The 27948-nt window shown below is 43.9% G+C and overlaps 1 protein-coding gene and 1 long non-coding RNA gene across 4 annotated transcripts; one reads left to right on the top strand and one right to left on the bottom strand.

Annotated features, from left to right (window-relative positions):
• Positions 1–64: 64 nt before the first annotated feature.
• LOC139618664 (uncharacterized) lies at positions 65–27861 on the top strand. 2 transcript variants are annotated; one of them, XR_011689769.1, is made up of 3 exons: positions 65–2056; positions 19690–19823; positions 24013–27861. It is a non-coding gene; the product is annotated as an uncharacterized lncRNA (long non-coding RNA). The 2 variants fall into 2 exon arrangements; XR_011689768.1 differs by lacking the exon at positions 65–2056 and having other exon boundaries at positions 17725–19823.
• On the bottom strand, positions 2536–24258 carry col1a1a (collagen, type I, alpha 1a). 2 transcript variants are annotated; one of them, XM_071474771.1, is made up of 49 exons: positions 24117–24258; positions 21811–22002; positions 21509–21531; positions 21083–21118; positions 19371–19463; positions 17648–17716; positions 17496–17540; positions 16479–16532; positions 16332–16385; positions 16169–16222; positions 16025–16078; positions 15866–15919; positions 15168–15212; positions 14995–15048; positions 14850–14894; positions 14596–14649; positions 13904–14002; positions 13613–13657; positions 13302–13400; positions 12857–12910; positions 12662–12769; positions 11765–11818; positions 11563–11661; positions 11413–11466; positions 11220–11318; positions 11049–11102; positions 10898–10951; positions 10656–10763; positions 10507–10551; positions 9713–9811; positions 9463–9570; positions 9060–9221; positions 8880–8933; positions 8649–8756; positions 8506–8559; positions 8086–8139; positions 7824–7985; positions 7490–7597; positions 7184–7291; positions 7006–7059; positions 6544–6651; positions 6312–6365; positions 6111–6218; positions 5960–6013; positions 5725–5832; positions 5288–5567; positions 4934–5124; positions 4396–4638; positions 2536–4168 (listed from the first exon to the last, which is right to left on the bottom strand). In XM_071474771.1, the coding sequence occupies exons 1-49, from the start codon at positions 24196–24198 to the stop codon at positions 4022–4024; spliced, it is 4344 nt and encodes a 1447-aa protein (XP_071330872.1). In that variant the 5' UTR covers positions 24199–24258; the 3' UTR covers positions 2536–4021. The 2 variants fall into 2 exon arrangements, with proteins under 2 accessions (XP_071330872.1, XP_071330873.1); XM_071474772.1 differs by lacking the exon at positions 7490–7597 and having other exon boundaries at positions 7860–7985.
• Positions 27862–27948: the final 87 nt, after the last annotated feature.

The raw sequence follows: 27948 nt of genomic DNA, 5'->3' as shown, positions 1-27948 counted from the left end.
GTGGACATATTAAATAAACAATAAAGATAAAAAATACTTCATTGCTCCCTAGGGAAATTCAAAGTATAAATGTGCTCATACAGAGATTAGGTAGGTTAAATGTTACAATGCTCCACAGAAAGAACCCCCCACTGTAACCTCTGAATGAGGCAACACAAACCCAACTTTGGTCATCCTACAAATGCGAAAGGTTGTGAACTGTAATACAGAGATGATATGTTTTTGCGAGGAGGAGCAGGGATAGAAAATGTTGCAAACTAGCAGCACAGAGGTTCACTGTACACCTGTGTGTGAGTTTGTCACACACTGTTTTGGTTGTGCATCTGCACTTCCATCCCTTTGCACAGACACTGAGGAAATGCACTGCCTTCTATCATGTACACTGACATTTGTAGGTGTCAACTCTGATCACTGGTACCAGAGGATCTGATTGTAGCTGGAAACAGTGGGTAAACACCTAATATGGCTGTCTTTCCTGGAAGTATATATCTCAGATGGAGTCTGGCAGACTAAATGTGGCACTTGTAGAGAAGGCATCAATAAATACCCAAAAGCATTTAACAGTGAGCCCACATCCTTCAGTGTAACACACAGAAAGTCTTGAGGTGGGTGGTGACACTCTCCTCTGTCCTCCATTAGCTTGACTACAACTTCATCACCAGTTCAATATACATGTAAACATAACCTACTACCTAATGAGCAGAGGTGGGATACACTCATCATCTTGCAAGTCTCCAGTCTTGGCTATGAAGCTATGAGTATGGAGAGAAAATAGTGGGAGCGCAGTCAGTGAGCTGAAAATGGTCATTAATGGTCATGTGGTATGTTTAATTGTGCTTTGGATGGACATTATTTCTTATGTAGAGCTTCAATCAAAAGTAACCTGGATGGAGCCTCAGTAACACTGCAACCATGCTAGCAGCCCTGTGAGGCTGTATTTAGCCGAATGCTAACCAGCATGGCGACCTACTTACAGCGACAACTCTAACATGCTAATGTCCAGCAGGTGTAGTGTTCACCATGTTCACATCTTGGTTTAGCATGTTAGCATGCTAACGCTTGCTAATGAGCAATAAACACAAAGTACAGCTGACGCTGATGGGAATGCAATTTGTTTTGCTGGTATTTTGGCAAGATGAAAAGTCAGGGATTTACAATTGATCCTGTGGCAACATGAATTTCCACTGATTTCATGGAAATCCATTCACTGGATGTTGAGCTACTTTTCATGGAGCAACTGACTGACCATCATTTCTACAAGAAACATTATGAATTTGAAAATAGCTACACCACCCAAATACTACTTTAAAATGTAGTGACAACTTGTACTGGTATTTATACCACACTATACCTGTACTAATTTCACCTGTGGTGATAATAATAATGATCCAGAAAACACATTGTGAGAGTTTTAAGTACATTAGATGCCCTCGATGAACTGACCCTTTAAAATGCTGTAAAAAATACTGGCCATTCTGTACATCACCATCTATCTACTTTTACCTGGCCTCACCTCAGCAGCACCCATCTGATGTTTACCCTCAGTGTGAAGTCTCACTTGCCTGCAGAGGGGTTTCCTCTCTGCAAATAGAGACTCCTCTGTGACTGAAACCAGAGAGGTCAGCATTCCTGTGCCCAGGCCTCTAATAGAGACCCAGATTCTTGCAGAAATATTCTAGATTCCCGCTGGGAGTGGAAACCTATCCGCTGTTCCTGGGCAGCTGCCTCCCTCAAGGTGGACAATCAGTGTCTTTGTGAAGTCAAGCTGATGCCTACACACTGAGCCCAGAGCAGGTCCACCCTGCAGCCCCTCAGTCCTGCAGTCTGAGCTGTGCAGTCAGTTTGCCTAGCTGTGGAAATACCAGATTATTTTGGATAAAAGGACTCAGGATGCACAAATACCATCATAATCAATGCTGGATTATCAGAGGTCCGTGTGTTTTCTTGGTAGATTATTGATGCTCAGTATCTTCATTTTCAAACTGGATTTAATGGACCGGATAAAGCATCACCAGCTCTTTGAGGCTGCCTGACAACAACGAAGAGTCAAAGAGAGGTAGGCCACAGTTATGTCTCTTTTCTGACTTAGACATGATGCCAAGTTGTGGTTACTTATATTATATGGGCAACATTTTTAGACCACAGACAGGAATGTTTTTTGACCCATCACCCCAGGAAACAATGACATTTAAGAGGCGAAGAAAACTCAGGTTAGAAGTGAAATGTTGCCTCAAAATGTTTCCAAGTCTATTTTAACTTGATTTAGCTTTAAACCTTAAGAATCTGCTACTGTCCAACAGACCGTCCTGTTTCTCTTTCCACACACTCATGCTCTCTCTCAGTTAGGATCAGCACTTCTCAGGAATCACTAGAGGTTTCTCAACATTTCTATACATGTAGACATTTGGGGTATTTTTCCTTCCACATTTAGTCACTGCACAACTGGTTAGAAGGTATAAAGTAGTTAAAGCTGCTTTAATTCAAGCCCTGTGGGAGTGGGGGGTGGGGCGCAGTCAGTCAGGGAATTAGGCAGGATTCAATGTTAGACCACTTAACATGCTTTATTTCAGCATTCAAAATAATTAAAAACATCTCAATTTATTATACATATACAAAATAGGTACAGATCCTTGTGGTGTTTTTGTTTCTGTTTGCTTTCTCTCACAAAACTTTTTGCTGATGGCTCTCTTTCTGTGCACTTTTGAAGTCTCCAATTTTGTTTTGAGAAAAAAAATCACCCTTTGCACAAGAACAACAAGAAACAAACCACAACAGGTGTGTGGATGAAGAGGTTGGAGGAGAATTTTGGATGACAGGAAGGTGGACAGCAGGTTCAAAACATAAACCAAGAGATGCGAATTCACTTTTCACTCAAAAACAGAGCTATAGTTTCACTGTCAGCACTACCAAGGCTGGAAACAGAAGAAGTCTGTCTCATTCTGGACACCAAGATTAAAAGCTGTGGTATCATTTTAGCACCAAGGAGGCCCTGCCACACCAGACTGACCTTAACACTCAGAACAGTACAGCCATACTGGACAGGCAGGAAACCTCAAAGAAAGAATAGCACCTTAAGTCTTAGCTGTTTCTGCTTCTGCAAAAGTGTCAGTAAACCTTGACTACCCCACCGACCACCACAACTACTGCAGGCACTTCTAAAACACAGGGCCCCTTTTCATAGCTGGAATTCCTTGCTTTCTGAGGTAGCCATAGGATTTTTTTTTTTTGTCTTTCAAAAAAGAGGTTTAAACCCATGTTTCTCTGCTGGTGGTTTTAATGTGACTTTTCTTTTAAAAAAAGGGAGGAATAAAACAAGAAAGCAACCACAACAAACAAATCACAACAGCTACATCAGCACATGAGGAGGAAGGGGTTGTCAGCCTTGTCTGGGGCAGGTGGAGGAGGAGAGGGGAGGTTGGGTGGCAGAACAACAGAGACAAACATGGCTGTCAGTTTCACCGTTTATTCATCAACACCTGAAACGTGGTACAAAGCAATTGGGTTCTGTCTGTTTGGGACTGTCCTTTCATTCCTCTCACCGCAGTGGTGTATAAAAATACAAAAGTCACCTGTGTGTTTCTGTAAACTCCAGAGAGGCCTGGTTTGGCTGGATGAAGAGGGGAAGCAAATTTTTTTACACTTTACAGAAGCATATATTATTTTCTCGTTGCCAGTGAAACAAAATGTCTTCTCTACAGGATCCTTGGTGTTGGTGATGGTAAAAAAAACAAACAAAAAAAAAAAAAAAAATGAGAGTCAGAAACAAAAAAAGTAGTGGTCCCAAACACGATGATGCAGACACTGCCACATCACCGCCATCTTGTTGAAGTGCAGGTTTTAGGCAAAGTGGACCATTGGAGCAACGGCCGAATGGAAACTTGTAGAATCAGGAGTGAAGGGTTGGATTTTTCAGAAAAATTGAATTTTTGGTGGGGTTTTTTTTTAAAGAGAGAGATGACTGCTAGAAAAAATAAAACACACTCACACACACAACAACAATTTCAAGTCCAGATTTCTCTTTTTACAAGAAACAGACGGGTCCAACTTCAAGGCCAAACTCTTGGTCTGGAGCACCAACGTCCATAGGAGCGATATCAATGATGGGCAGGCGAGATGTTTTCGATGTCTTGTAGTCGATGACTGTCTTGCCCCATGTACCGGTGTGTGACTGGAGGGAGAGAAGAAGAAAGGGGAGTTATTCAAGATGGCCACTGCATGGAACACTGGAAATATTGCTTCAAATCTTGTAAAAAGCACATGAACTGCAAGACTAGCTAAAGCAGCTAGCATGATGTCTTTAATCAGGAGTGTACATGTATATGCACACCAAATTGTGACTTTTGATTCATCTAATACAGCTTATGGATTTGGGAGGATCAACTAAAGATTGCTCACCGTGCATCCATCCTCCAGGACGCTGTAGGTGAAGCGGCTGTTGCCCTCAGCTCTGATCTCGATCTCGTTGGAGCCCTGGAGGAGCAGGGCCTTCTTGAGGTTGCCAGCGGAGGCGTCCATGTAAGCGACGCTGTTCTTGCAGTGGTAGGTGATGTTCTGGGATGCCTCAGTGGACATGAGACGGAGGAAAGTCAGCTGAATGTTGACGTCCTCTGGCTGAGAGCCCTCGCTGCCATACTCGAACTGTGTAGGAAAGAGAAGAGAGAGAGGAGTTAGAGATTGGAACTGTGAGAGCTGATGAAGCAGAGGGATATGAAGGAGTTGAGGACTAGATGAGAAACAAAGCGGAAGTGCATTGAGAGTGCAAGGAAGAGAGGGCAAGGAAGGGTGGAGTCCATAGGTAAGGAGAAGTTAGTGACTGGAATAAGAGGAATACAGAGGGACAGGAGGAGGTAATTACAGAGAAACCAAAGAGACCGAGGAGAGGTAAGAGGTAAGATTAAGGAAGTACTTAGACTGGTAAGTTAAGCATGTTTACCTGGAAGCCGTCGTTCATGGCCTCTCCGAACCAGACGTGCTTCTTCTCCTTGATGTTCTTGCTGACGTACCAGTTCTTCTTGGCAACCTCGGGCTGAGTTGGGGTTACGCAGGTCTCTCCAGTCTCCATGTTGCAGTAGACCTTGATGGCATCCTGAGTGCAGCCCTGGTCAGGGTCAATCCAGTACTCGCCTGAAGACCAAGGAGTTCAGAGGAAAAAGTCAGAAAAGTCAGAACTCTAATTCCCTTAATCCTAAATCTACCAAATGCCTTCTGCTGCCCTAAGTCTAGCATTACCCACTCCACCATATCTACGACCTTTCAACTGTCCTGTAACTGCATCAAAAAAACTCACCGCTCTTCCAGTCAGGGTGGCACATCTTGAGGTCACGGCAGGTTCTGGCGGGGTTCTTGCGGGTACCATCGGGGCTGCGGATCTGCTCAATCTGCTGGCTGAGGCTCTTCAGGGTGCTGTCCACCTCCAGATCGCGGTCGCGGAGAACATTAGCGTCATCAGCGCGGTACATGCGGAAGGGATCAGGTGCCTTCTCCTGAGGCTGGGCGATGAAGCCAAGGTCGAATCCGCCACCAGGGGCACCGGGTGCTCCAGGAGGACCAGGAGGTCCAGGAGGACCCTGAGCGACAAAAAGAGGAAGAGAAAGGGAAGAGTAGGGGGAGAAGAAGTTGGTTAACTGGTCCTCCTCAGAAATCCCAACCTCATTATTCCCCAAGTTTGGAGACGCAAGATAAATAAACAAATGAATGGATGGGTAGTTAAACAGTCAGACTTACAGCAGGTCCCATCTCTCCAGAACGTCCACGAGGTCCAGGAGGTCCAGTGGGTCCAGGCAGACCGGACATACCGTCCTTACCAGGAGAACCAGCAGATCCAGCAGGGCCCTGCAAACAGGATAGAGGAAAACCTTAGAGTGTCTAAATGCCCCACAAAACACTTTCAGCCACAGAAGACAGCAAAGATGAAAATGTCAATCTGCACTGAGCAGGTAAAGATTGTGTGTTAACTCACTCTAGGTCCAGCGGGTCCAGCAGCACCAGCAGGTCCCTGCTCTCCTGAGGGTCCCTATGGGTTCATAAATAAAAACAGGATTTAGAGATGTACTGTACAGTATGTGTTGTTTGTATGCAGTATGGGTGGGCTTGAATGTAAAGTTACATACAGAAGGTCCGGGAGGTCCCTGCATGCCAGTGAATCCTCTGTGTCCCTTCATGCCTCTCTCTCCTGCCTCTCCGGTCTCTCCCTTGTCTCCACGAAGTCCATGAGCTCCCTGTTTGGATGAAGAAGGGGATGAAGCATTTTGTTTTTCCTCTGTATGGTGTTCCATCTATTGTAGTAGTCTATTAGTGGTGCTGATACTTACAGCAGGGCCACGAGGTCCAGCAGGGCCAGCAGGGCCAGCAATGCCAGCAGGTCCCTGAAACATGGAAAAGTCACTTTCATGTAAAGACAGGTTGCAGTGTAATGCTGTTGCCTACAGTGAATCTAACAGTGTTGGCTAATTTTCATCAACATGACCTGAAGTTGGACAGATTCATGAAAACAACAGGACAGTGACAAAACTGAAAAACAATCAAGGCAGCCTTATCACTCACAGTCTCTCCACGGTCACCAGTCTTTCCAGCGGGTCCAACAGGTCCAGGGGCACCAGGGGGTCCAGGGGCACCAGGGGCTCCAGCGGGGCCAGTCTCTCCACGGTCTCCCTAAAACGCAAACACAAAATCCTTTTATTTCACAAGCTTGTCTTTGTATTTTGTACCATGGCCTGTCCAGTTCTGTGTCCAAGGAAGTTGGAAGGTCTGTGGTGGTGAAAAATGACCAGATAAAACCAAATACCTGTCATTCAGCAGCTAACTGAAACAACTAAACATCAGTGTATCTAGCTGGAGCCACTGCAGTGTTAGCACGTTGTTTGTTAAATGGCTTTGGCCACATTGATTAGGTCGGATCAATTGAGCTGACTCTTCTAAAGCTCAGTTCTGTGGCAAAGACTGAAACTAATGTATTTGACAAAAATAAGCTAGCTGTCTGATGCTGTCACTTAGCAAGAAACTCACCTTGGGTCCAGCGGCTCCATCGCGACCAGCTGCTCCTTCGTTACCGGGTGTTCCCTAAAACAAAAGCACACAGCAGATTAGCTGATTAAGAAACACCTACAGGGTTGACTTATACACACTAGTATACAAAAGACGGACAGATAGTCTCATTGTCACAGGTGCAATCGTTTTGTCATACCTCACGTCCAGGCTCGCCAGGGGCTCCAGCCAGTCCAGGGGGTCCCATGGGTCCAGGAGGTCCGCGCTCACCACCGGGGCCGGCGGGTCCCTGCTTTCCAACCTCTCCCTGTGGGTGACATAGCCACAATCAGTCCAGTTATAATCATCTCAGTTGCTTTTCCAACAGTCTGAAGTATATCTGGGTTTGCTCAGTCCTGCAGGTGCTAAGGCAGCAAATGGGAAATCACTAAAGACATTTCGATTTCCTTTCCTGGTTCCATCAGATCCATTGTAGTTTTGAAGTTGAATAAAATTAATAACTTACAGAAGGTCCGGGCAGGCCAGGGAAACCTCTCTCTCCTCTCTGTCCAGGCAGACCAACAATACCACGCTGTCCAGCAATACCCTGAGGTCCAGGCAGACCAGCACTACCCTGCAGGCAGCAACAGAGAGAAACAAAGAGAAATTAGTTAGACTTCAAGGTGCAGGGTGGCAGAACTGACAGCAACCAACACCTAAACTAGTTCTATAGTCAGTGAAAATGTGGGGATTTCAGTGCTTCAACTTAAAGTGATTTCTTAATTTACTCTGTGATACACTGAGATGGCTCATTCTAGTAGTATTCCTGTTTGGAAGGTTTTGCAGTAAAGATAACTTACAGGGGCACCATCAGCACCAGGGCTACCCTTCTCTCCAGAAGGTCCTGGGGGTCCAGCATTACCAATCTCACCAGGGCGACCAGCAGGTCCAGTCTCACCACGGTTTCCTTTGGGTCCCTCCTTGCCAGAAGGTCCAAGGGGTCCGGGAGGTCCAGGGTTGCCCTGTGTGGGAGGGTATAATTAAATACTGCTAAAAACCAATCAAGACTTTGAGCTCCGCCACAGAAACAAGAAGTGCTAATAACATTAGAGAAAGACTTACAGAGGGGCCGGGAGGTCCAACTCTGCCAGCAGCACCAGGGAAGCCAGTAGCACCCTAAGTAGACAGACGGAGGTCCATTAGCTGACTGAGACTGGGAAAATGGCTGCATCAAGTCAGTGCAAACAATAAAGAAACAAAGATGAATCACATACAATGTGCTTTATGCAGTACAAGTAAAATAACTGAATGAAAACATGTTTTATTGAGGATTGTCTCCAGACTACTTTTCAACCTTCTTTGCTCAGCTATTACAAGAACTGACAGGTCAGAGGTGGTCAGAGGCACTGTCACCTCTGACCTCTACGATACTGCTTGAGATGTTCCTGATCTAGGAACTGAAGCTGAAGTCAGGCAGGTTGGTATATTTGTAAATGTTATACAAGAAGAGAAGGACAGTGTAGAAGAAGATAGGTGACTTACAGGAGGTCCAGCGGGTCCACGGGCTCCCTTGGCACCAGTGTTTCCAACGGGACCCTGAAAGGACACAACATAGTGTCACTCAACATGGGAGAACCAATAGAAGGCAATTTAGCCATTTATTGTGAATGTATAGGTTTACAAACCTGAGGTCCAGGGGCACCAGTGGGTCCAGCAGGGCCGGGGGGACCAGCATCTCCCTTAGCACCATTTTCTCCAGTCTCTCCCTTAGCACCAGCCTGTCCATCAGCACCCTGATTTGGAAAGGTGGTGGATGGGAACAGACAATTCATTTTGCAGTCAATTCTATTAAAGCTTCAAGCAAAAGACAAACTCTTGGTAAGAGAAGCCAGGACATTCATGGAGAAGTGACTTACAGGTGGTCCAGCGAATCCAGCAGGTCCGGGTGGTCCGGCCTCTCCACGCTCACCCTGAGGAAGAGGAAGAGGAAGAAGAGTCAACCAAGGGTTTGAAGATCGAAGAGTGAAGTGGCCAGAGAGCTTTGAGTTTAAGGTTCATTTTCTGCTCCTGAGATGGACAGACAGACTGGAACTTACAGGGGCTCCACGGGCTCCAGAAGGTCCGACAGGTCCAGGGGCACCAGGCTCTCCCTTGTCTCCGGTGGCTCCAGCAGGTCCGGGAAGTCCGATAGGTCCAGTCAAACCACGAGGACCATCCTTACCGGAAGCTCCGTCAGCACCCTTAGCTCCTTGGTCACCCTAAGTTTTAGGATGGTGAGGGGGGTTGGGGTAAACAGAGGATGACCATAGATCAGATCCTGTACTACCAGAGCAGTAACTACTGTTGATAACATGATATGGTGATACTGTGGAGCTACTGTGGATGGTGGTAATGGCTTTAAACTGGTCTGATTCATCATAGTGGAAGGCTAACTTATCAAAGCTTTTGCTGCATTGATGAGTTAGCTCTCTAATAAGTGTTGCTGCTGAAGAGACTCACTCTGTCTCCCCTCAGTCCTGGAAGACCAGCGGCACCACGCTCACCAGGCATACCCTGCAGTCCAGGAGCACCCTGAGCTCCGGGAGCACCAGGGGCACCAGCATCTCCCTGAGGAAGAAGAGGAAGTAGGAGAGCAAGGTCAGAAGAAGAAAAAAAAGAAAAGAAAGAAATCAAAATAGTAGAATATGCTGCTCGATCAAAGGGCATCCATTCTTTTTTTCCATGTCTGCTGGGGGGTGCTGGGTTTTACCTTAGCACCATCGTTTCCAGCAGCTCCAGGGGATCCACGAGCACCAGCGGGTCCAATGGGGCCAGGGGCACCACGCTCACCAGGGAATCCTCTGTCACCCTGAAAAAGGGAAGGCAAGGCAGAGAGTCAGGCAAGTTGACATTGCACTGCAGAAGTGGTCAAATGTGAGGATCTACTGTATGTGACTGGAGTGCTTATCTAACAGGTGAATGGTATTCCCCAAAGACAGAAACTAACTAATGTGAGGTGGAAGGCTTTCATCTTGAAATATGACACTATTTGTCTGCTTTAGAGACACTTCAGAGCAGACATTTCACACATACTTTTTCATTAACAGAAAAAGCTACCTGGTAAGCATTTTTATGATGGGCCTTTCCTAAGGTGACCCTACAGGAGGTTCTTGTTTTTAGAAAATTTAAGCTAAAACAGCATTAGTCTATTATTAGCTAGCAGATGGCAGTTTTCACATCATTGTGTTTGCTAACTGATGACTAGTTAGCAAGCTAACTAAAGTTCTTTGCTAATTAGTATTATGGAATAAAAATTGGGGCAAAAGTTGAGCCAGTTCACTCTTACAGTGACCTCCATTTATAACCAACTTTTTAGTTCACTTTAATGCAAACATAACTAAATCAACTTATAGAAGCAATATCTAATATCTTCTTTAACTGCTTGTTGCCTGGTTGGTAAGGGCGTAATAATCATAAACTAATATACAACTCCCCAATGATCATTAATAGATACTGCTGAGTAATTGAGACTAATTGTGAATGTGGTGATAATGAGTGACTTACTCTAGCTCCAGCGGGTCCAGGGGTTCCTGCCTCACCAGGCAGACCCTAGATAGACAAAGAAACACAGGGAGATGCAATTTAATGCTTTAATTTACTAGAGAGAATCACTTTGATCATAGGATGAAGGTCAATATTATATCAGTCAGTACCTGCTCTCCGGGCTTGCCAGTCTCACCAATGGCACCCTGGGGTCCTGGAAGACCCTGGAAACCAGGAGCTCCGGCAGGTCCTTGCTCTCCTCTCTCACCAGCGGGGCCCTGGGGATGAGCAAGAGAGGGAGTGTCAGAGAAAACAGAAATGACCAGAACTAATTTCGTCGGTATGACTTGCTTTGCTACATGCACAGCTATGTTGCTTCAAGTATTCAGTAGTAAGAGGCAGTCAGACTTACAGCAGGTCCAGAAGGACCCTGGGCACCAACATCACCGTCCTTTCCAGGGGCACCCTGGGTAGAAAGATGGCAGGCTTTTAGATACAGCTTATATACATAACATGAAAATAGTACAGTAGATTCAAAGACTAGTATAGTGCAGACAACTTACAGTAGGGCCAGTGGGTCCCATCACTCCCCTCTCACCGGGCTTTCCAGGCTCACCCTACAGACAGGAGTAGAAAGGCACTATTACCAGAGATGCTTACACCATTTTATCAATAGCCAAGAGAGTGTGTTACTGATCAAAGATACTGTGGAGCAGTTGAGACACATTACTCACAGCGGCTCCCTTGGGTCCAGGGAATCCCATGACTCCAGGCTGGCCTCTAGCTCCAACGGAGCCAGGAGGTCCGGGGCGGCCATCTTGTCCAGCGGCTCCCTGTTAAGGAGGATTAATGATGGATCAGTGTACATGAACTCAAAAAGAAGGTGTTTTGATGAGACCAACTTCATCATCCTGTATATGAACTTACAGCAGGTCCCATCTTGCCATCAGGTCCAGGGCTGCCAGGGCTGCCAGTCATACCCTACAGATCAGAGTGCAGAGGTCAGAGGAAAGCCTTTCCAGTGGGTAAATTATGTTGCTGGCAAGCGTGTGATAGATAGTCAACAGGGTATCTCACCTTAGCTCCGGGCAGACCAGGCTCACCAGTGCGGCCAGGCTCGCCAGTGGCACCTTTAGGTCCAACAACACCAGGGCCGCCACGCTCACCGGTGGCACCCTATAATGTGCAGGAAGTGGGAGAAAGAATGATTAGTTTAATCTAAACTGTTCTTAAGCATCTCAGAAGGTATAGCAAATGCTTATGTGTATGTTTTACTCACTTTGGGTCCAGCAGAACCATCAGCACCAGGGAAACCACGACCACCAGGGGCACCCTGTAGAGAGAATCAAGCACATCTTGCTTAGTGCTATGAGCAAAAGCCCGGACAGGGGTGCTCTAATCCAGGAGCTGAAACATGTCCTGTTGTGTGTATTCTGAAAAGAAATTACAATTCTCCCTCCCTTGGTTAAATGTATGTCTGAACTAATTTCAAATTTTAGCAATCAGTTTTTTTTTATTCAATTCTGAATTGATACAAAATAATCATAACACCAGAAAATTGCCCAAAACACTTTGTGGCATCATGTATTGAGGGCCAGATCTGGGGGGATCTGGAAGCAGCTGCCTGTTAGACACCTGTGACATGACCACCCCCTAGTGGCAGCATGAGACTCTGCAACCCCCAAGTGTAAATCTATTCTTATTCCTTTCAGTTCAAACTCAACTTTTTTCTGTCTGTCCATCTTGCCACAATATGACCAATATCAGTTACAGTTTTTTCAAATGTTTGCATTAACAGTTCTACTTTTCTGGATCGTGGGGGAACTGGACTGTTCGTTTACATAGTCTCGATGCAGACAGAGGGATGTCTGAGTTATTTGTAGCCTATGCTATATATACTTGGATTCCAAGCAGAGGAGAATATTTAATCCAATTTGCAATGGCCAGCATATTTTTTATTTAAAATGATGCAGTTAAATTTGAGTTCAAAGTGACATATCTGCCTTAAAATGTCGATAAAAAAAAAAAAAAATTCTATGTACATACTGTGGGCTATTTCTCTTTGAGGTAACAATGTACCACTGGAAGGTAGCTCCGCCTCTTTCCCCTCACCGTTACAGTGTAAGAATATTATAGTATATAGTACAATATAGTGAAAATCATGTAAGATACATACACGCTCTCCAGGGGCTCCACGGGCTCCTGCAACACCAGGCTCTCCTCTGGCTCCTCTCTTGCCCTCCTCACCGGGAGGTCCTGAGGGTCCTTGAATTCCTGGGGCACCCTGCAGAACACACATGGACAGCATGACCACATGTGTATAACTCAGAGAGCTACGCTTCATGCTTCATGGTAAATGTGGTGAACTTACAGCCTCTCCCTTAGCACCAGCCTCTCCCTTAGCTCCTGGGGAACCAACCTCACCCTGTGGGAAACAAGCAAATAAGCAACATTAAACAAACAAAACGAAAAACAGTGTAACAACAACAACTAATATCAGTCATCTGAAACAAATAGACAATTACAGGCCCAAACACACAATAACTGATGCAGATTTCAACAAAAAATAAATAAAAGACATACAAAAAAAATCAAAAACAACAAGAACAACACAAATAGCTGTCAACAACAAACAAACAAAGCACTGGAAGGAGACTAGAGTAAAACATTATGTTTACTTTTGATTCTGTAGTTTTACTTTTACTTCAGTGTGTTTGGACTGATAAATTATTTTTCTTTATTCTGTCCTTCACAAGGGACAGATTTAAGAAAACACTATTTTTGGCTTTGGCTAATTATGAGAGAGCTTTACTCACAGTGTTACCCTTGGGTCCGGGGGCACCAGCAGCACCCTGAGGTCCTGGGGGTCCACGGGGTCCGGGGAAACCGGGAGCTCCAGCAACTCCAGCAGCACCCTGCAGGGGACAGCACATAACAACAACACAGTCAGATCATGCTGTACTGTACTGGCAGTGATGAGTCTAATGAAGATAATCTAAGCTAACTATCAAACACCAGCCCAGGCAGCTTTTTGTCAGTGCCTTGATCAAGCGTTTGAGCTACACAGGGATTCAAACCTTCAATTCTGATATGTCTATGAAGAAAATGTGCTGAGAGAGATACTCACAGGGGATCCCTTAGCTCCGGGGGCTCCATCAGCTCCGGGGTTTCCCTAAAAGAAGAAAAAAGGGGAAAGACTTTCACAAACAACCCAGGGACCCAAGGGTTACATGTAATCATAAAGGAGAAGCTAATCAGGAACTTTGATTTTACTTTGTCTGATGAACGTTAAGAAGCGGGCCACAATAATTCCCCTGTGGTCCGCTTCTTCCTGTCCAGTCCGAATTAGGGACCATCACTTTCTTGATGAGAATCAAGCATCCAAACAATTTTTTAGGGCATTATTGTTAGTACTTACAGAAGGTCCGGCGGCGCCAGCAGGTCCAGGGTTTCCGGGCTCACCACGGGCTCCAGCGGGGCCCTCAGCTCCACGAGCACCCTGAGCTCCGGCTTCACCCTGGGTAGAGGGGAAACAAAGAACAGGACTTATTAATTATGTTCAAACCAACTGTGAAGCTATAATCCATCATGGTGGAGGTATGAAAAATGATGATATCTCAGAAGGAAGACAAAAGGAAAGAATATAAGAGTAAAGTGGGAGAAGAGCAGATTTTATTTTTTAAAAATGAACCAAAGAGCTTTGCCACAATTCAAAACTCATAGTGATATGATATAGTATATCTAAATACTGAAATATACTCAAATATATTATTATTATTATTATTATTATTATTAGCAAATTTAATATTCATACTGACAAATTTTATATCCGTATACCTGCTTGCAGCTAACATGTAGTATGGAATTGGGAATTAACACAGAATTATGAAGTCAACTAGCTACACACAATAAAGGAAATGCTTCAAAGCACTGTAAAAACAGGTCAATGACTTTCTAATGAGGAGAAGAGAAGAGAAGAGAAGAGAAGAGAAGAGAAGAGAAGAGAAGAGAAGAGAAGACTGGTTGAAGATGTGGAAGATGACATTAAAAATGGAGGATGTTAAAGTATGTACAGTAGAGTAAAGTTAAGCAGGTATTGCTTAGTTGTACCTTGGCTCCAGGGCCACCGGGGAATCCAGGGGGTCCAGCGGGGCCAGTGGGACCCTGAGAAGAAACAATAAAACAATGAAATTCAGAGAAATGTTACAGTTTCATCTGGCCAGTGCTACCACAGCTAATACTGCAAACAAACTGTAACCCTAACTGAGCTAAAGTTTCAGGTTCCTGGATGTTCACACTAAAAACTTAACTAACTGTTCTGAAGGTCTGGGCAGAATTGAAGCTTTAAAGAAAGGAAGACTTACGGGAGGTCCAGCAGCACCAGCAGCACCATCGTTACCACGAGCACCCTGTAGCACAGAGACAAATGTGATTGGTTGATATGTTCATTTACCAACAGACTGACTGAATACGGAAGCCAGATGTGCGTGTGCGTATGTGTGGACTCACAGCAGCTCCAGTAGCACCAGCGCGGCCTCTCTCGCCAGGCAGACCACGAGGTCCCTGAGATAGAGAGAAGACAGAGTCAGCAAGATATACTCTTTAAATTGGCATCAATCGGAAGGGAAAGAAAAGCCAAGATGGCAACTACATAAAAGACAGGGGATGTTTGTTTTACTCACCATAGCACCAGGGGTTCCATTCTCACCAGGAGCTCCAGCCTCTCCCTAAACACATAAACACACAGGCAGGTGAGGTGATGAAATGACAGAAACTGTAGCATCATTTGTCAATATTAACTCAACTTGCCAATATGACTGCTAGAAGGTAATAACTAGCCAAAGAGGCTGCTACAAGCTAATAACTAGCCAATGAGGCTCCTGCAAGCTAATTACTAGCCAATATGGCTGCTACGAGCTAATAACTAGACAATATGGCTGCTAATATGGGAAATGTAGGACCCATTTCCAGCCAATTCTAGGCACTGAAAGTCAGGATATCATAACTTCAACATCGTATGTTTTGTTTTTAAATCTGTGTCCTGTGAGTTCCTCAAATTTAGGGAACTGCAATACTCACCGGAGTACCCCATTAATACTATAAGTTCTACTCCTACTACTATCATGACTGCTATTAGTGCCACTGTTAATACTTCTATAATTAATGCTACTGTCAGTGCTGCTACTATTACAAGTATTGCCACCATCATCATTGGTGCTAATTGTACTATTAGCACTTCTGTTACTGCCACTATACCAGCTGCTCCTGCTGCTTCTATTGTAGTGCTACTGAACTAGTCCTTCTCTGGGTGTTCAAAATTGAAATTTTTCTACCAAGAGACATAGAAGCACGGAGCAAGAAAACAAAGAGGGACAGTCACCTTGGGTCCAGCAGGGCCAGCGTCTCCCTTGGCACCATCCAGACCGCTGAATCCCTAAAGAGAAAAGGAGATATACAATGAGTCCACACAAGTCCACAGTCAAAGTCAGGAGATGCTACATTGCTGATTTGCAGTTTGTTGGTGTAAGTTTCGACTCACTCTGTGTCCCTTGATTCCGGGCAGACCAGGGGTTCCGGGGAAACCACGAGCTCCCTGAGAGAAAGAGGCAGAATTTATTATAACGGCTCTGTTTTTTGTTTTTTGCATTACATTGCTAGTAATCATGTTGCCATGGCAGCTTACCTGTGGGCCAGGAGGTCCACGCTCACCTGCGCGACCAGGTTTGCCAGACTCACCCTGAGAGAAAAAGAAGTAGAAAAAGGGGGATGAACAGAATGATAAAGTCACTCTGTAATCACAACTGAGACACAGCTTGTGGGTGCTGAAGCAGATCCAGTGGACTTACATCCTCTCCGTTCTTTCCAGGAGGGCCTGCGGCACCACGGGGACCCATGGGACCCTGTAGTGAAAGAGACACACATTGAGACAATGGCTATAGACTAGAAAGGTGCAATATTAAGTGTGTATTTGTTTCTGTGTTCTTAATACTCACAGCAGCTCCAGCCTCACCGGGCTCACCAGGGGGGCCAGTGAATCCCTGAGGTCCCTGTAGGGGGAGACAGAAATACCATCACTAAAAGAGTCACAGTCTCTGTGGTGAGAGAATATGCACATGCATATGTGAGTCATTCAAACAGGGGATGTTGTTTGTTGCCTGCTGGTGTGTCAGAGGGGTATCTTTGCATCATGGCTGCTGTCAGCTGACTTGGGCAGTAGTGATGAGCACAACTGAACACTATTTTTCTCAGGACTCTCATTCAGTGACTTCTTATGGAAAGCATTTGTGTGTATTTGTCCTGCCTTGCTTCAACTGCATTCACAGATGTGCTCTAGCCTGCTGCTCCGGTCTCAAGAACTTTCTGGGATTTTGTTGGTTACTGTGGTGAATTTCAGAATCTAAAAGCTCCCATCAGCTTGCTTGTAATGTTAATAAGATCCTTCCTGGTGATCTATATCTTAATGCAAGCAGGGGGCTGTTTCACTGGTATTTTGTGATTTTTCCTATCACTGTTCAAACCTGGCCACTGGACCATTTGTGTTTATTCACCAACTGTACAGATGTTAGCGTAACTAATTAGCAACTGATGCACCGATTGTGTCTGTGGGAGCAGATTCATGTAGCCTCGGGGTATGTGCAAATTTCTAACTCAAGTTCAAATATCTCCAGCTGACGTAGATGCATCAATTCACATAGGTTTGTGTAAAATTATCTTTGTGTTCAGGCTGAAGATGCAGCAAGAAGCTTGTTTGTTTATTTGCATTTGTTTTTGATTTGATTAAAATGTATTTTTTAATCTGACTCAGCTAAAATATTGATCACATTAGAAAAGACAGCACCTCCTGTGTTGGTGTAGAATATAGAGCCGGCCTCATGCCGTAATGATGTCATGATGATGATGTCATTATGATTCATGAGGGACACATACTGCCACTGCTCTCTCCTCCTCTCACCTCACAGTTTTAGATGAGAAACATTTTGAGTTGAGGGAAGAAGAAATGGTGTACTTACGCTAGGGCCAGGAGGTCCAGGGGATCCACGGGGTCCCATTGGGCCCTGTCAATCAAACACAGTCAAGATCAGACTCCGCATCATCATGAGTCACAGGGAACTGATACAGTGTGTGTGTGTGTGTGCGTATATATGTGTGTGGATGTGTGTACCATGGGTCCAGGTACAGGCATGGCAGGAGATTTCTCATCATAGCCACCAGACATCTGAGGGGAGAAGTTCTGCAAAAAGAGCATAGAGATGGGCACGTTAGCCACATTTGACAGTAATGTATATTCACATCCATCACTTATATGACATATTGTATGGACATGTCAATTGCCTGCACTAAGTTTAGGTTTAAACTTTCCATGGCATAAACAAAATGCCTTCTATGTTCTTTTATCACTGACAATTTTTTGACAAGATCATTTCTCTTCAATCTAGCATGAACTCAGAGGCTTTTTAAAAAATCTTTTCACTAAGTCTTGGGGCAGTCAAGCCAAAACAGCCTAAATTATGTCTCAATCAAGTCCTGAAAATTAAGATTCATGCAGAAGAAACCTCATGCAAAACAGGTCAGATCCAGTATCACAGTGTAGGTTGATCTGCTCCAGTTAGTGTCTAACAGCAGCAACAGTCCACCTCTGTCTCTTGCTTCTTACTGTGCTCCATCACATCCCATCATTTTGTCATAATTCCTAAATAACCTGTATCATCAGTTTTATGGTCATGGTGATAATGCTGTATATGGTTCCTTTCACTTCTCTGTGAGGCAGAATCATCTCCTGACCTTTGACCTTGTTGTATGTAAAATTGGTTGAGCTCACTCCTCTCTTTGGGTGCTACTGATGTTATCTGACCACAGGCATGCACACTGCAGCAGAGGGAGAATAGGCTGACTGAGGCGAGGTGAATCCGGGGTAACGCTGGCTTGAGAGTCTAGTCTAAGTCTGACATTGACATGTTGTGGTCTGTAAGTCAATTCTACATAAACATGCTAACTTAAATTTATTTTGAAGTATTACTTAAGTATGCTAATGGAGGTCAATTAGAGCATTTAGTTAAAGCTCTACATGAGGATGGTAAATTAGACTGGGATAATATGTGTTAGCATGGGTCAATGAAAAATTCTACACAAGACTGCAAAATTAGCCTGGAATGTTAGCTAGCATGCTAAACCTGAAGGAGAGTCAGTGTGGGAGTGTTACTCTTGTATGCTAAGTCAGTGATAAACTGAATCAGGCGATACAAGATTAGATTGTGAGGCTCTGGTAATGCTAGCTTAGCATGACAAGATGAGGCCTGTGGGTATGAGATTCCTCCCATGGTAAATTCAGCCATTCTACAATCTTAAAAGACCAATTAATGGATCAAACAAGCATCAAAAGCATCTCTGCTTCACTTTACATCTTAAGCATCTTTCCAATGACACTTATGAACTCCTGACCTTCTGACCCCAGACTGAGCCAAACTCAAAGTCAGCATTGGGATTATGTGATGGATCAAATCTCCCTGTCCTGTCTGCATGCACAGCCAGCACACTCTAACTGGTTTATACTGGCCCTTTTTATGCCAGAATGCAATCTAACAAACCACAGGACGCACAGGGAATTATGGGTAGTGGGAAAGGAGCACTGGGAAGCCAAGAAGAACAAAGTGAGCTGGTTGTTTTTTGTGTGTCCTTAACTTGTCTGACCACCACACAAGTATTTGTTAGCATTAGCAGGTTGACACAATATCACAGCTCTGTCCAATGAATGAGCTCCATGCATGCGTCATTGGACTTGTTTTCAGTCCTCGTTGGGCACCAACTGGTTAGTTTGGACCTAAACCAGTCAAATAGAAAAATAAGAAGGAAAAAAATAAACAAACAAAAAAACCCTGACAACTTACTCCACCGAGGCCGGGAGGTCCAGGGGGGCCGGGAGGTCCAGGCAGACCAGGCTGTCCGGGGATACCATCGTTACCAGGGGGACCAGGAAGACCCTGCAGGTGGGAGAGAAAGAACAGAGGGGTCAGATTCAAGAGTCAGAATTAAAGGGTCACCTGGATACAGGACTGTGATGCAAACACAACCATACACAAAGAGAAAAGCACAACATCTACTGTTTGATTGGTTCAACCATGAATCACGTGACAGCCTACACCGCTGTGACATCATTGCACCAGATCTGTGTGTGTAACATTCAGTTTCCTGTGTGTGTCTTGACAGGCTCACTATGGTGTTGAAAGCAGCATTGAACCTGGAGGAGATGCAGTGTAGTCCCCTACAAAACTGACCATGTGACCAACCAGGAAGGACTGGTACTAGTCATGTGACATGTGACATCAGGAGGCAGGCAGCAGGTAAGAACAGTCAAAAAGTATTTGTTCTCTGGGGAATTACATCATTATCGCAGCCTCGAAATAAATGATTGTAATAAATTCTACATTACAAATAACATCAGGAATGCATTATAAAAATCATTACCGAAAACTCCTTATAATAAACAATTATAACCACCCTCCCTGACTCAGCTGCAGGTGAGTTGACCACAAGGAAAACAACAACAGTCTTCAAATCCAATTTGTCAGCTAACTTCTCTGAAGCTGAATCAAATCCAGTTGTGACAAACCAGATTAAATAATATAATCAAAGTCAAATTCAATCTGAGATTTCAGCAATTTAGGTAGAAGTGGTATCACCACTGCAAAGGTCATTCTACATCCTGCAGAAGGCAATAACACGAACACACAAAAAAGGTCATCAGTTATTTTTTAGTTTTTCTGTCTTAATACTAAATTACATAATTACATAATTAAATAGAAGAGTTTATGTCACTTTACCCAGAATCTGAGCTGTTTGGCTCAAGTTTGATCTCTTGATCTTGATTTATCTGCAATAAAGTTTCTAACTTTCCTTCAACCAAGCAAAACATCAACTTCCTGTTCTGCTCCAAACAACTTCACCCTCAGTCTGCAGGTTTCAACTTGAAGCCCTGACATGTTTTCACTCACTGATCATCTCACTGCTCTCAGCAAATAACAAACTCTGTTAAGGCAAACTGCTCTTACTCATGTTACTGCTTTAAAGTGAAGCCTAGAAGCAAAAGATACTGACTTAATCCAGACGTGGAGGTAACAAAGTACAAGTATTCCACTTCAGTACAGGTTTAAGGAACTACATGGGCACTTTAATATTTATATTTTCTTGGACTTTTACATCTTTAAGTTTATCTGATGGATACAGCTGCTCTGCAGAAAAAAAGTTTCAATGAAAAATCCAATATTAAATATGATGCAGAAGTTTGACAGTTTACCAGTAAGTAGTTCGACCTGATGTCACTTGGCCTAGCTGCTCTTACTCTTCCTCCTTCACTCTGTTTTACCTCTAACATGTCTTTACTTTGATGACAGTAACATTTTGAATGCTGAACTGGGCTAAATGACCTGAGTCCTGTTTCCACATCTCTCTGAATTAAAAAAAAACAGTGTAAACACATGAAGGTTGTCTCAGTTTAGCTGCTTCCACATTGACTTGAACAAACAGTGTCGGACCTTAAATCAACCACGTGACCAGAAACCAAAGACCCAGAAATCATGGGAGAAAGAGAATGTGAACTTACTCTGTCTCCCTTGGGTCCACGCTCTCCCTTGGGTCCCTGTGAGGAAAAAAAAAAAAAAAGGTTAAAGTGTGTCAGTGCTAAAACTGGATCATGTTAACAAATATGATCTAATCAATAAAGTGATCCACTGTTAATAACGATCAATCAACCAACTGTATCTGCTCCTTTAGGCCAATAAAACATAACTTATAAAGTTAGCTAAACTGTCATCTTGTACCTGACTTTCATATGCCATAATCATCCATCAATCAATGATTAATGATCAATATTACAATCCGAAATTACATCAAACTAATTAAGTGTTTTCATGTTACTGAATTATATTGTTTCTGTGATGATTTAAATACACTGACTCTAAGGATTGCTACAGACTGTTGTGACTGATCGTTTTAGTGATTGATGATCTATTAAATAATCAATATTTACCTCAACTTGAGCCTCCTGGAAGCCTGGAGAGAGAGGAGAAGAGACAGGGGCAGAGATGTAAGGTTAGACTATGAGAGAAAACCAAAAAAAAATAGATCATGCAAAAATGTTTGCTAATACATATGGAGCTAAATGCTGAGTACAGAGGTTTAAATGCTAAAACGGGATCCTGGATGATGACGTCATTGATTTTGATTGATTCATTCATTTAGTGGTGGGGGTGGAAAAAATTCTGTGTGTGTTTGCGGAGGGGGGGGTAATGTGGTCTACAGCAAGACAACGGAGTAAGACAGGAGTAATACCGTCGTCGGGGCAGATGGGGCAGCACTCGTCGTGGGGGATGACGGGGTTGGGGCAGTCTGTTGTGTCCTCGCAGATGACCTCATCGCACATCACCGTGCCGCTGTCGCACACACAGATCTGGCATGGCTCCGGCTTCCACACATCCCGGTCCGCAAACACCTGGCCGTCCAGGGTGCAGCTCGATCCCGAGCCTGGGGGGGCGGCAGAGAGAGGCAGGTGAGGCGAGCCCGGCAGCAGGGTGCCAATCAGAGTTCATGTTGGAATTTGAACAAAAAAAAAAAAGAAGCAAACTAATACATAAAAAATAAAGAAAAAAATATACAAGCTGCATTTATCAACGTTAAAATAAGGCATTATAGAAATAGAAATAAGAATATGAATTCATTTTAGAGGCATTTTAACGAATTCATTTATTTCCTAAAATGCTCAAACCGATACTGCATAACCTAAAAAAGAAATTTTATATTCATAATGTAGCCTGTCGTTTTGCGTATAACATATTTTATAACAGTTGTGATCTCTATAGGCCTATATCTTTAGTTTTTGTAGCACTTTTAGCTTGAAAATGAAAGTTTTAAAGTCGAAAAACAACAGTAAAAAGAAGTGATATGTTAAAAAAAAAAAAGATAAAACAAGAAATGATTGAAGCAGAAGCATAAAAACGTCCCGCTGGAGGAATGGCTGCTGGAAAGGTTTACACATGAACTGAGACAGAGGCCATGCTGGGGTGACAGAGAGGCCACAGAGGTGCTGTGTCCGGACATCGCCACAGTGCACCATCAGACGCTAGTGACTTCATTTCCCTTTAACCACAGTAAAACTGATCGTTCCTCTGCTTTCACAGCAAGTCACATTTTCCGACCTGAGCTCCATCACTGCTGCTGCTGCTGCTGCTCCGTGGTCCGCAGGCCAGGCTGGGCCTCCTTCTAGGGCTTATAAATCTCCCAGCATGCCAAAGCGCTGAGCTCAGAGGGAAAAGCAGCAGCAGCAGCAGCAGCAGCAGCAGCAGACTGTCGGCTTGGCAGCAGCCGGTGGAAATAGTCCGCATGTGTTTGCAATTAGAGGAAACAAAAAAAAAAGAGTGGAAAGAAGAAGAAGAGGAGGAGGAGGAGGAGGAGGAGGGGAATAGAGAGGGAGGTGCGGGGGACGTGGCGGCCAGATGTGTCTGCAGATGCTGAGAGAAGCCTGTAGGTGGCGCTGCGACACAGTTCAGAGGGTCAAAGCACATCTGCTTCAGATAGACAGGCAAGCGGGCAGACAGCTGGGTCGTTTCCAGAGGAGAGGAACATCTGGAAAAATAGAAATTCTGCTCCTTGGTTCTTGTTTCCAGAACTGAGCCAGTGAGACTGCCTTTGTCCTCGTACAGGAGGAAAACGTTTGTCTACAGACCAGCAGAGGTCTTTGTTCCTCTGAATTGTAATGTGACTTCTCTATAATGTATTTTTATACAGATCTGAGCTTTTGCAAACTCTGCTACAGAGCATTAAGTGGGAGCTAGAGGTCAGATGTTTCCAGCAGACAAGACAACGCCTGCTCACCTCCTTCTCCTCCTGTCTGTCTGTCTGTCTCTCTCTCTCTCTCTCTCTGCTCCCTCCCTATGCGACTCTCCCTCGCTCACCTGGCCAACTCACCACTTGGCCTCAGGCAGTGAATTACTCTGCCACATCAATCAGGCCTGGGAGACGCTTTCCTCTGTCTAATCCTGATGGTGCACAAAGGCCAGTTTTTGCAGGCTTACATCCAAAAACTGCAGAATTCACCAGCGTTTTAGGTTGACATTAACTTTTGGGAAGGTTGGGGCACAGAAGGGGCCTAATTAAGGGTGTTACCCTGAAAAATACAAACTTTTTTTATGCTTTTTTTGGGGGGTTCAAATCTGGTATGACTTAATTTTTTTTTGTTAGTGTCCATTAGAAACCCCTGCCTGGAGGAGAGCCTGGAAAACTTGCAGCAACTCGCTCTGCATGCATGTGGGGGAGGTGGGGGGTAGAGAGACACAGACAAACACAAGGAGAGGGGGAGAGAGAGAGGGGCCTTCTTGAGATGCCCAATGCATTACGCACACACACTGTACTGTCTAAACTACAAGCTGCACTATCTATCTGTCTATCCATCTCTCTATCTGGAGACAAAGGCGCAGCAAACATAAAAAGTTCTTATTTCTAGTTCAAACTTTTTCCTTTCTTCTCTTCTCTGTCTAGATCTCAGCAGTCGTCCACCCACGAAGAGAAAATCCACTTTCAAAAACCAGAGAAAAAAGGAAAAAAAAAGGGTTGAGAAGCTCCAGTAAAGTGATGAAACTTACGGTCGTCCTCGCCCTGCGCTCTGACCAGGAGCACCGCTGCGCTGAGCAGCAGCGCCAGCCGCAAATCCACAAAGCTGAACATGTCTAGATGCCACTAGACATGTAGACTCTTTGAGGCAAGAGAGGAAAAAAGTTGGGGGTGTTTTCTCTTTCTGCTACACTCCACTCATACACGGGTGTTTGGGGCAGGGTCCGCTCGTCTGTTCACAGTCCTCCTGACCCCAGCAGAAAACTCCCTACTGCCTACACTCACTTTCCACCAGGGTTTTTATATGGGAGCCTGAAGAACTGGGAGGTGCTGGGGACTGGACCGACTGGGGACGCACCCTCATTATCCCGCTGCTGCCGCTCACGTTTAGGGAAGACAAGAATGGACCCCTCCTTCAAAGAGAAAAAAAAACAGAAGAAAAGAGAGGAAGAAAAAAAAAAGCAGGTCCCTCCTTCCATAATTCCAAGAGTTTCAGTTTGGATCAGAGAGAGAAGGGGGGGCTGAGCAAGAGGAAACCTGATCCTGAAGAGCATCAGAGGGTCGGAGGAGGATCTCCTCCTCCAGCAGTACATGGGTTTAATCCAGATTTTATTTCTGGTTCTGGTCTACTTCCTGGTTCACTTAGATTTCAGACTCCTTCTGGTAGATTAGATTTTCAGAGCAGATCTAGTTCTGGTTCAGATCTAACTCAGGTACAGTGTTTGTCAAATTGTGGTGGTTTTAAGTTCAGTTCTTGAACTTTTTAAATGGGTTTTTGGTGCAGATATCTCACAGATGTTGTAGTTTTCCAGTGTGTTTGTTTGGTTTTAGCTGTCAGTGTTAACATGTGCTCAACGTGGCTGCAGGCTTAGAAGTGTTTGGTTTAGCTTGTAGGTTCAGCTTATCTTGTGTTTTTGTTTCTGTTGCTCATTCAGCTCTGATCAGGGTCGAGGTTTCACATCAGGTTTAGGAAATCTTATTATTTGCATTGTTTGCATGCTTAGTATTGTCACCATGTTACAACCTCTTGCGCCAAAACAGCTCGAGATCTTTAGTTTGACATTTATTGGTCTCAAAACAATCACATGTTTTATATATTGTTGGTGAAGAAGAATTAAGTGTTTACTTCTTAAGCTAAATAAAGAATTTAAAACCACTGTCTCAAAACTGGAGAAAACATACAGTGACAGCTCTCTGTGTTCATATACAGTCTATGGTTCATACTGTTAGTTTAATGTAACTAGAAAGAAGTACCAGACAGGAAAAGGCAAGTTGCATTATGGGACCTGTAGGATCAAACATTTTTGGAGTTTGACCCATGCTAGGGACTGAAAGTTGAGATATTTCAGGCTCTGCTGTTTAAATCTTTACCTTTTCTTGTGAATCCTCATCCTATATGAAAGTGCAACACTAAATTGCTGGATTGCCCCTTAAATGCCCATCTGACAGTCCATGGACCTCAAACCTCTTACCACCAAAGGGCTCCCTGCGTTTGTTGTTAAGCAGCATGTGAGGGGATTTTTTTTTTGTCATAGGATTGGTTCAGACACAACTCAGATCTTTATCAGTGAGTCACCAAGAGTGAGTGTCTGCCACGCTTGTGTTTAATTGTGTTGTTGAGTTCAGGTCTCAGATCCATGCTGGACAGACCAGACCGCAGTGTGTGCAGGTTAGCATATGAGCTACACCACCTGCAGCACTTCTGCAACATGGTCAGACTAACGATGGACAAAAAAATGATCAGAACTGATGTGATGTTGAACCAGAGATATTATCTTTTTTTATTCCATCCCTCTTCCTTTTCCAAACCTGGTGCCGACAGTACAGTGCATCTTGACCACCAACAGCTCTGTTAGAGACTGTGTGTGTTATGCTAGCAGTGGCTAATGTAGCGTCGAGCTGCTAGCCTAAAGCAGAGATGAGCAGTGAGCTACAGAGATCTGGTAAACTCTCTTATTTCAATCTCCACATCCTCAGATCATTTTTCATTTTGGAACTTGTAGTCTTCATCCAAAACCAACGCTGACTCAAATGTCACTTGAGGCAATTTATATTGTTATATCTTTTTATATTGTTAATATTTTTTTTTCACATATCACTCCCAAAGACCTGTAATGACACTTTGATGTGTAAAATTAAGCACACTACAAATCTCCAAAACCCTGCCACAGAAAGACTGAAGTCTAAGTCAAGCTAGTTTTCATTATGGAAGCATTAGATGAATGAATGTGCTGATTTTACTGTCCTTACCAGTAGTAGAGTTTCCCTGATGGTGGTGTTAGAGAAGTGGCTAAAATGGGGGTTCATTTTCTCCTGAGTATGAATGTGCTCACAAACTATCATGAAAATCTGCCTGATATGTTATGAGATATGTTGTGTGCAAAGATTCTGGCTTGAGAAAATCCTACAGAGTGTCCAGAACAGCTCGTTCATCCTCTGCGCACTGAATATCAATACAGGAGCTCCGATTTTGATATTTCTTGTGTACATGTTGCTGATGATGACAGTAAAGAAACTATCAGAGAGACACAAAAAACATTAAGATTCATCCTCTGGCAGCCATGAATATCCACAACATTGTATTAATCTTGTGTGCAGAGTTGCTTATTTGACCTAATGTTGCCAGTAGAATATTCACAGTAACTGTCCGGGGATCTTCATTCTTTTATTTTTTCCTCTGGACTAAGGCAGGTCCAACTGACTGAGCAACAGTGCCATGTTTATAGTTTTTATCTGTCCATGTGAGATTTAATCTCATAATACAGATGTAAACCACAACATAACTTCTCATATTTTGTGTCACAGTTTTAATTTGATCTTCTTTCTACCAGAGAAATAGTGTCTGTCTGGTGTTTGGTTCTGTGCAGGGGGGTTTTAGGACCTAATTGCAGAAAATGACACTATGATAGCAGTAGCAGACTTAATGATCAGAGAGCTAAATTCACGGTGATGCTCAGATGCAGGTTACAATTTTCTGCAGGTTCATCACCATGAGCGACACCTTTCATGTTGCTACAGTAATTGTCACAGAAAAGTACTGAATATATAGCTACTTTTAATGAGAGAATCATGAGTTCAAGAGGGTAAATGTGTGATGTGACTAAATGTGGAACTAGCAGCTACTTTACTCTCTGACTTCTTGGAGCATTAAGATGTAGAACTAAGCTGCAAGGTGTGGTGTAACTGATTTAACACATACACCGCACAGGTAAACTGCTTATTGTTAATGGACCAGGTTCACATTTTACGTTCCAGTGTATGACCCAACCAAAGTCCTCCAATTTGTAGTTTTTGGAGAGTGATGCATTTGCAAACTCATTGAGCTGATCCCCAGAAGTTAATTCCTTGGCCCTCGAGTTGACCTTATACTTATGTTGGAAATATTTCAGTAGGTGCAGAAGCTAAAAGTTAAGAAGTGTGTTTACTGGCACTTGAGCAAGGTGAGCAAGTACGCTCAAGACTGCAGATTAGCTGCAGACTGACTAAAGCTCATTCATATAGTGATGTGTGAAAGCCACAGAATCAAAAGAATAGTCCCCAGATTTAAATAGGTTTCATAGATAGATAGATAGATAGATTGATAGATTGATAGATACCTGGTTGAGTGATTGTAAAAAAAACCTAATGATCTCTCAAGAGTGAACCAGATGTTTGCGTCTTTTTAAGTCAGCAGCTGCAGTTGGCTGAAACTGCCTCTGTTTTGAAATACCTGCACAATTGTGGGGTTTGCAGACATTATGATTGTTATTGGCTCTAAATAATAAAAGCCCTTTTTTAGCCACTGCATTTTTTCTCCCCCGAGTCCAAATAAAGGTTTATATGGGCGATTCTCTGGTTTCCCCCCCTGCAGAAGGCTGTGTGCAG

The sequence above is a fragment of the Trachinotus anak genome, unplaced genomic scaffold (genome assembly GCF_046630095.1).
Source record: "Trachinotus anak isolate AG129_WGS33_773 ecotype Australia unplaced genomic scaffold, CSIRO_AGI_Tana_v1 ptg000003l, whole genome shotgun sequence".
NCBI lineage: Eukaryota > Metazoa > Chordata > Actinopteri > Carangiformes > Carangidae > Trachinotus > Trachinotus anak.
This window is presented reverse-complemented; position numbering and strand designations above follow the sequence as displayed.

Coding starts and splice junctions, on each gene's coding strand:
- col1a1a (XM_071474771.1), bottom strand. CDS start 24,198: ATGTTCAGCTTTGTGGATTTGCGGCTGGCGCTGCTGCTCAGCGCAGCG. Junction 16,223..16,331: donor CTGGAAAGAACGGAGAGGAT/GTAAGTCCACTG, acceptor TTTTTCTCTCAG/GGTGAGTCTGGCAAACCTGG. Junction 7,060..7,183: donor CTGGCGAGCCTGGACGTGAG/GTATGACAAAAC, acceptor CTTTTGTTTTAG/GGAACACCCGGTAACGAAGG.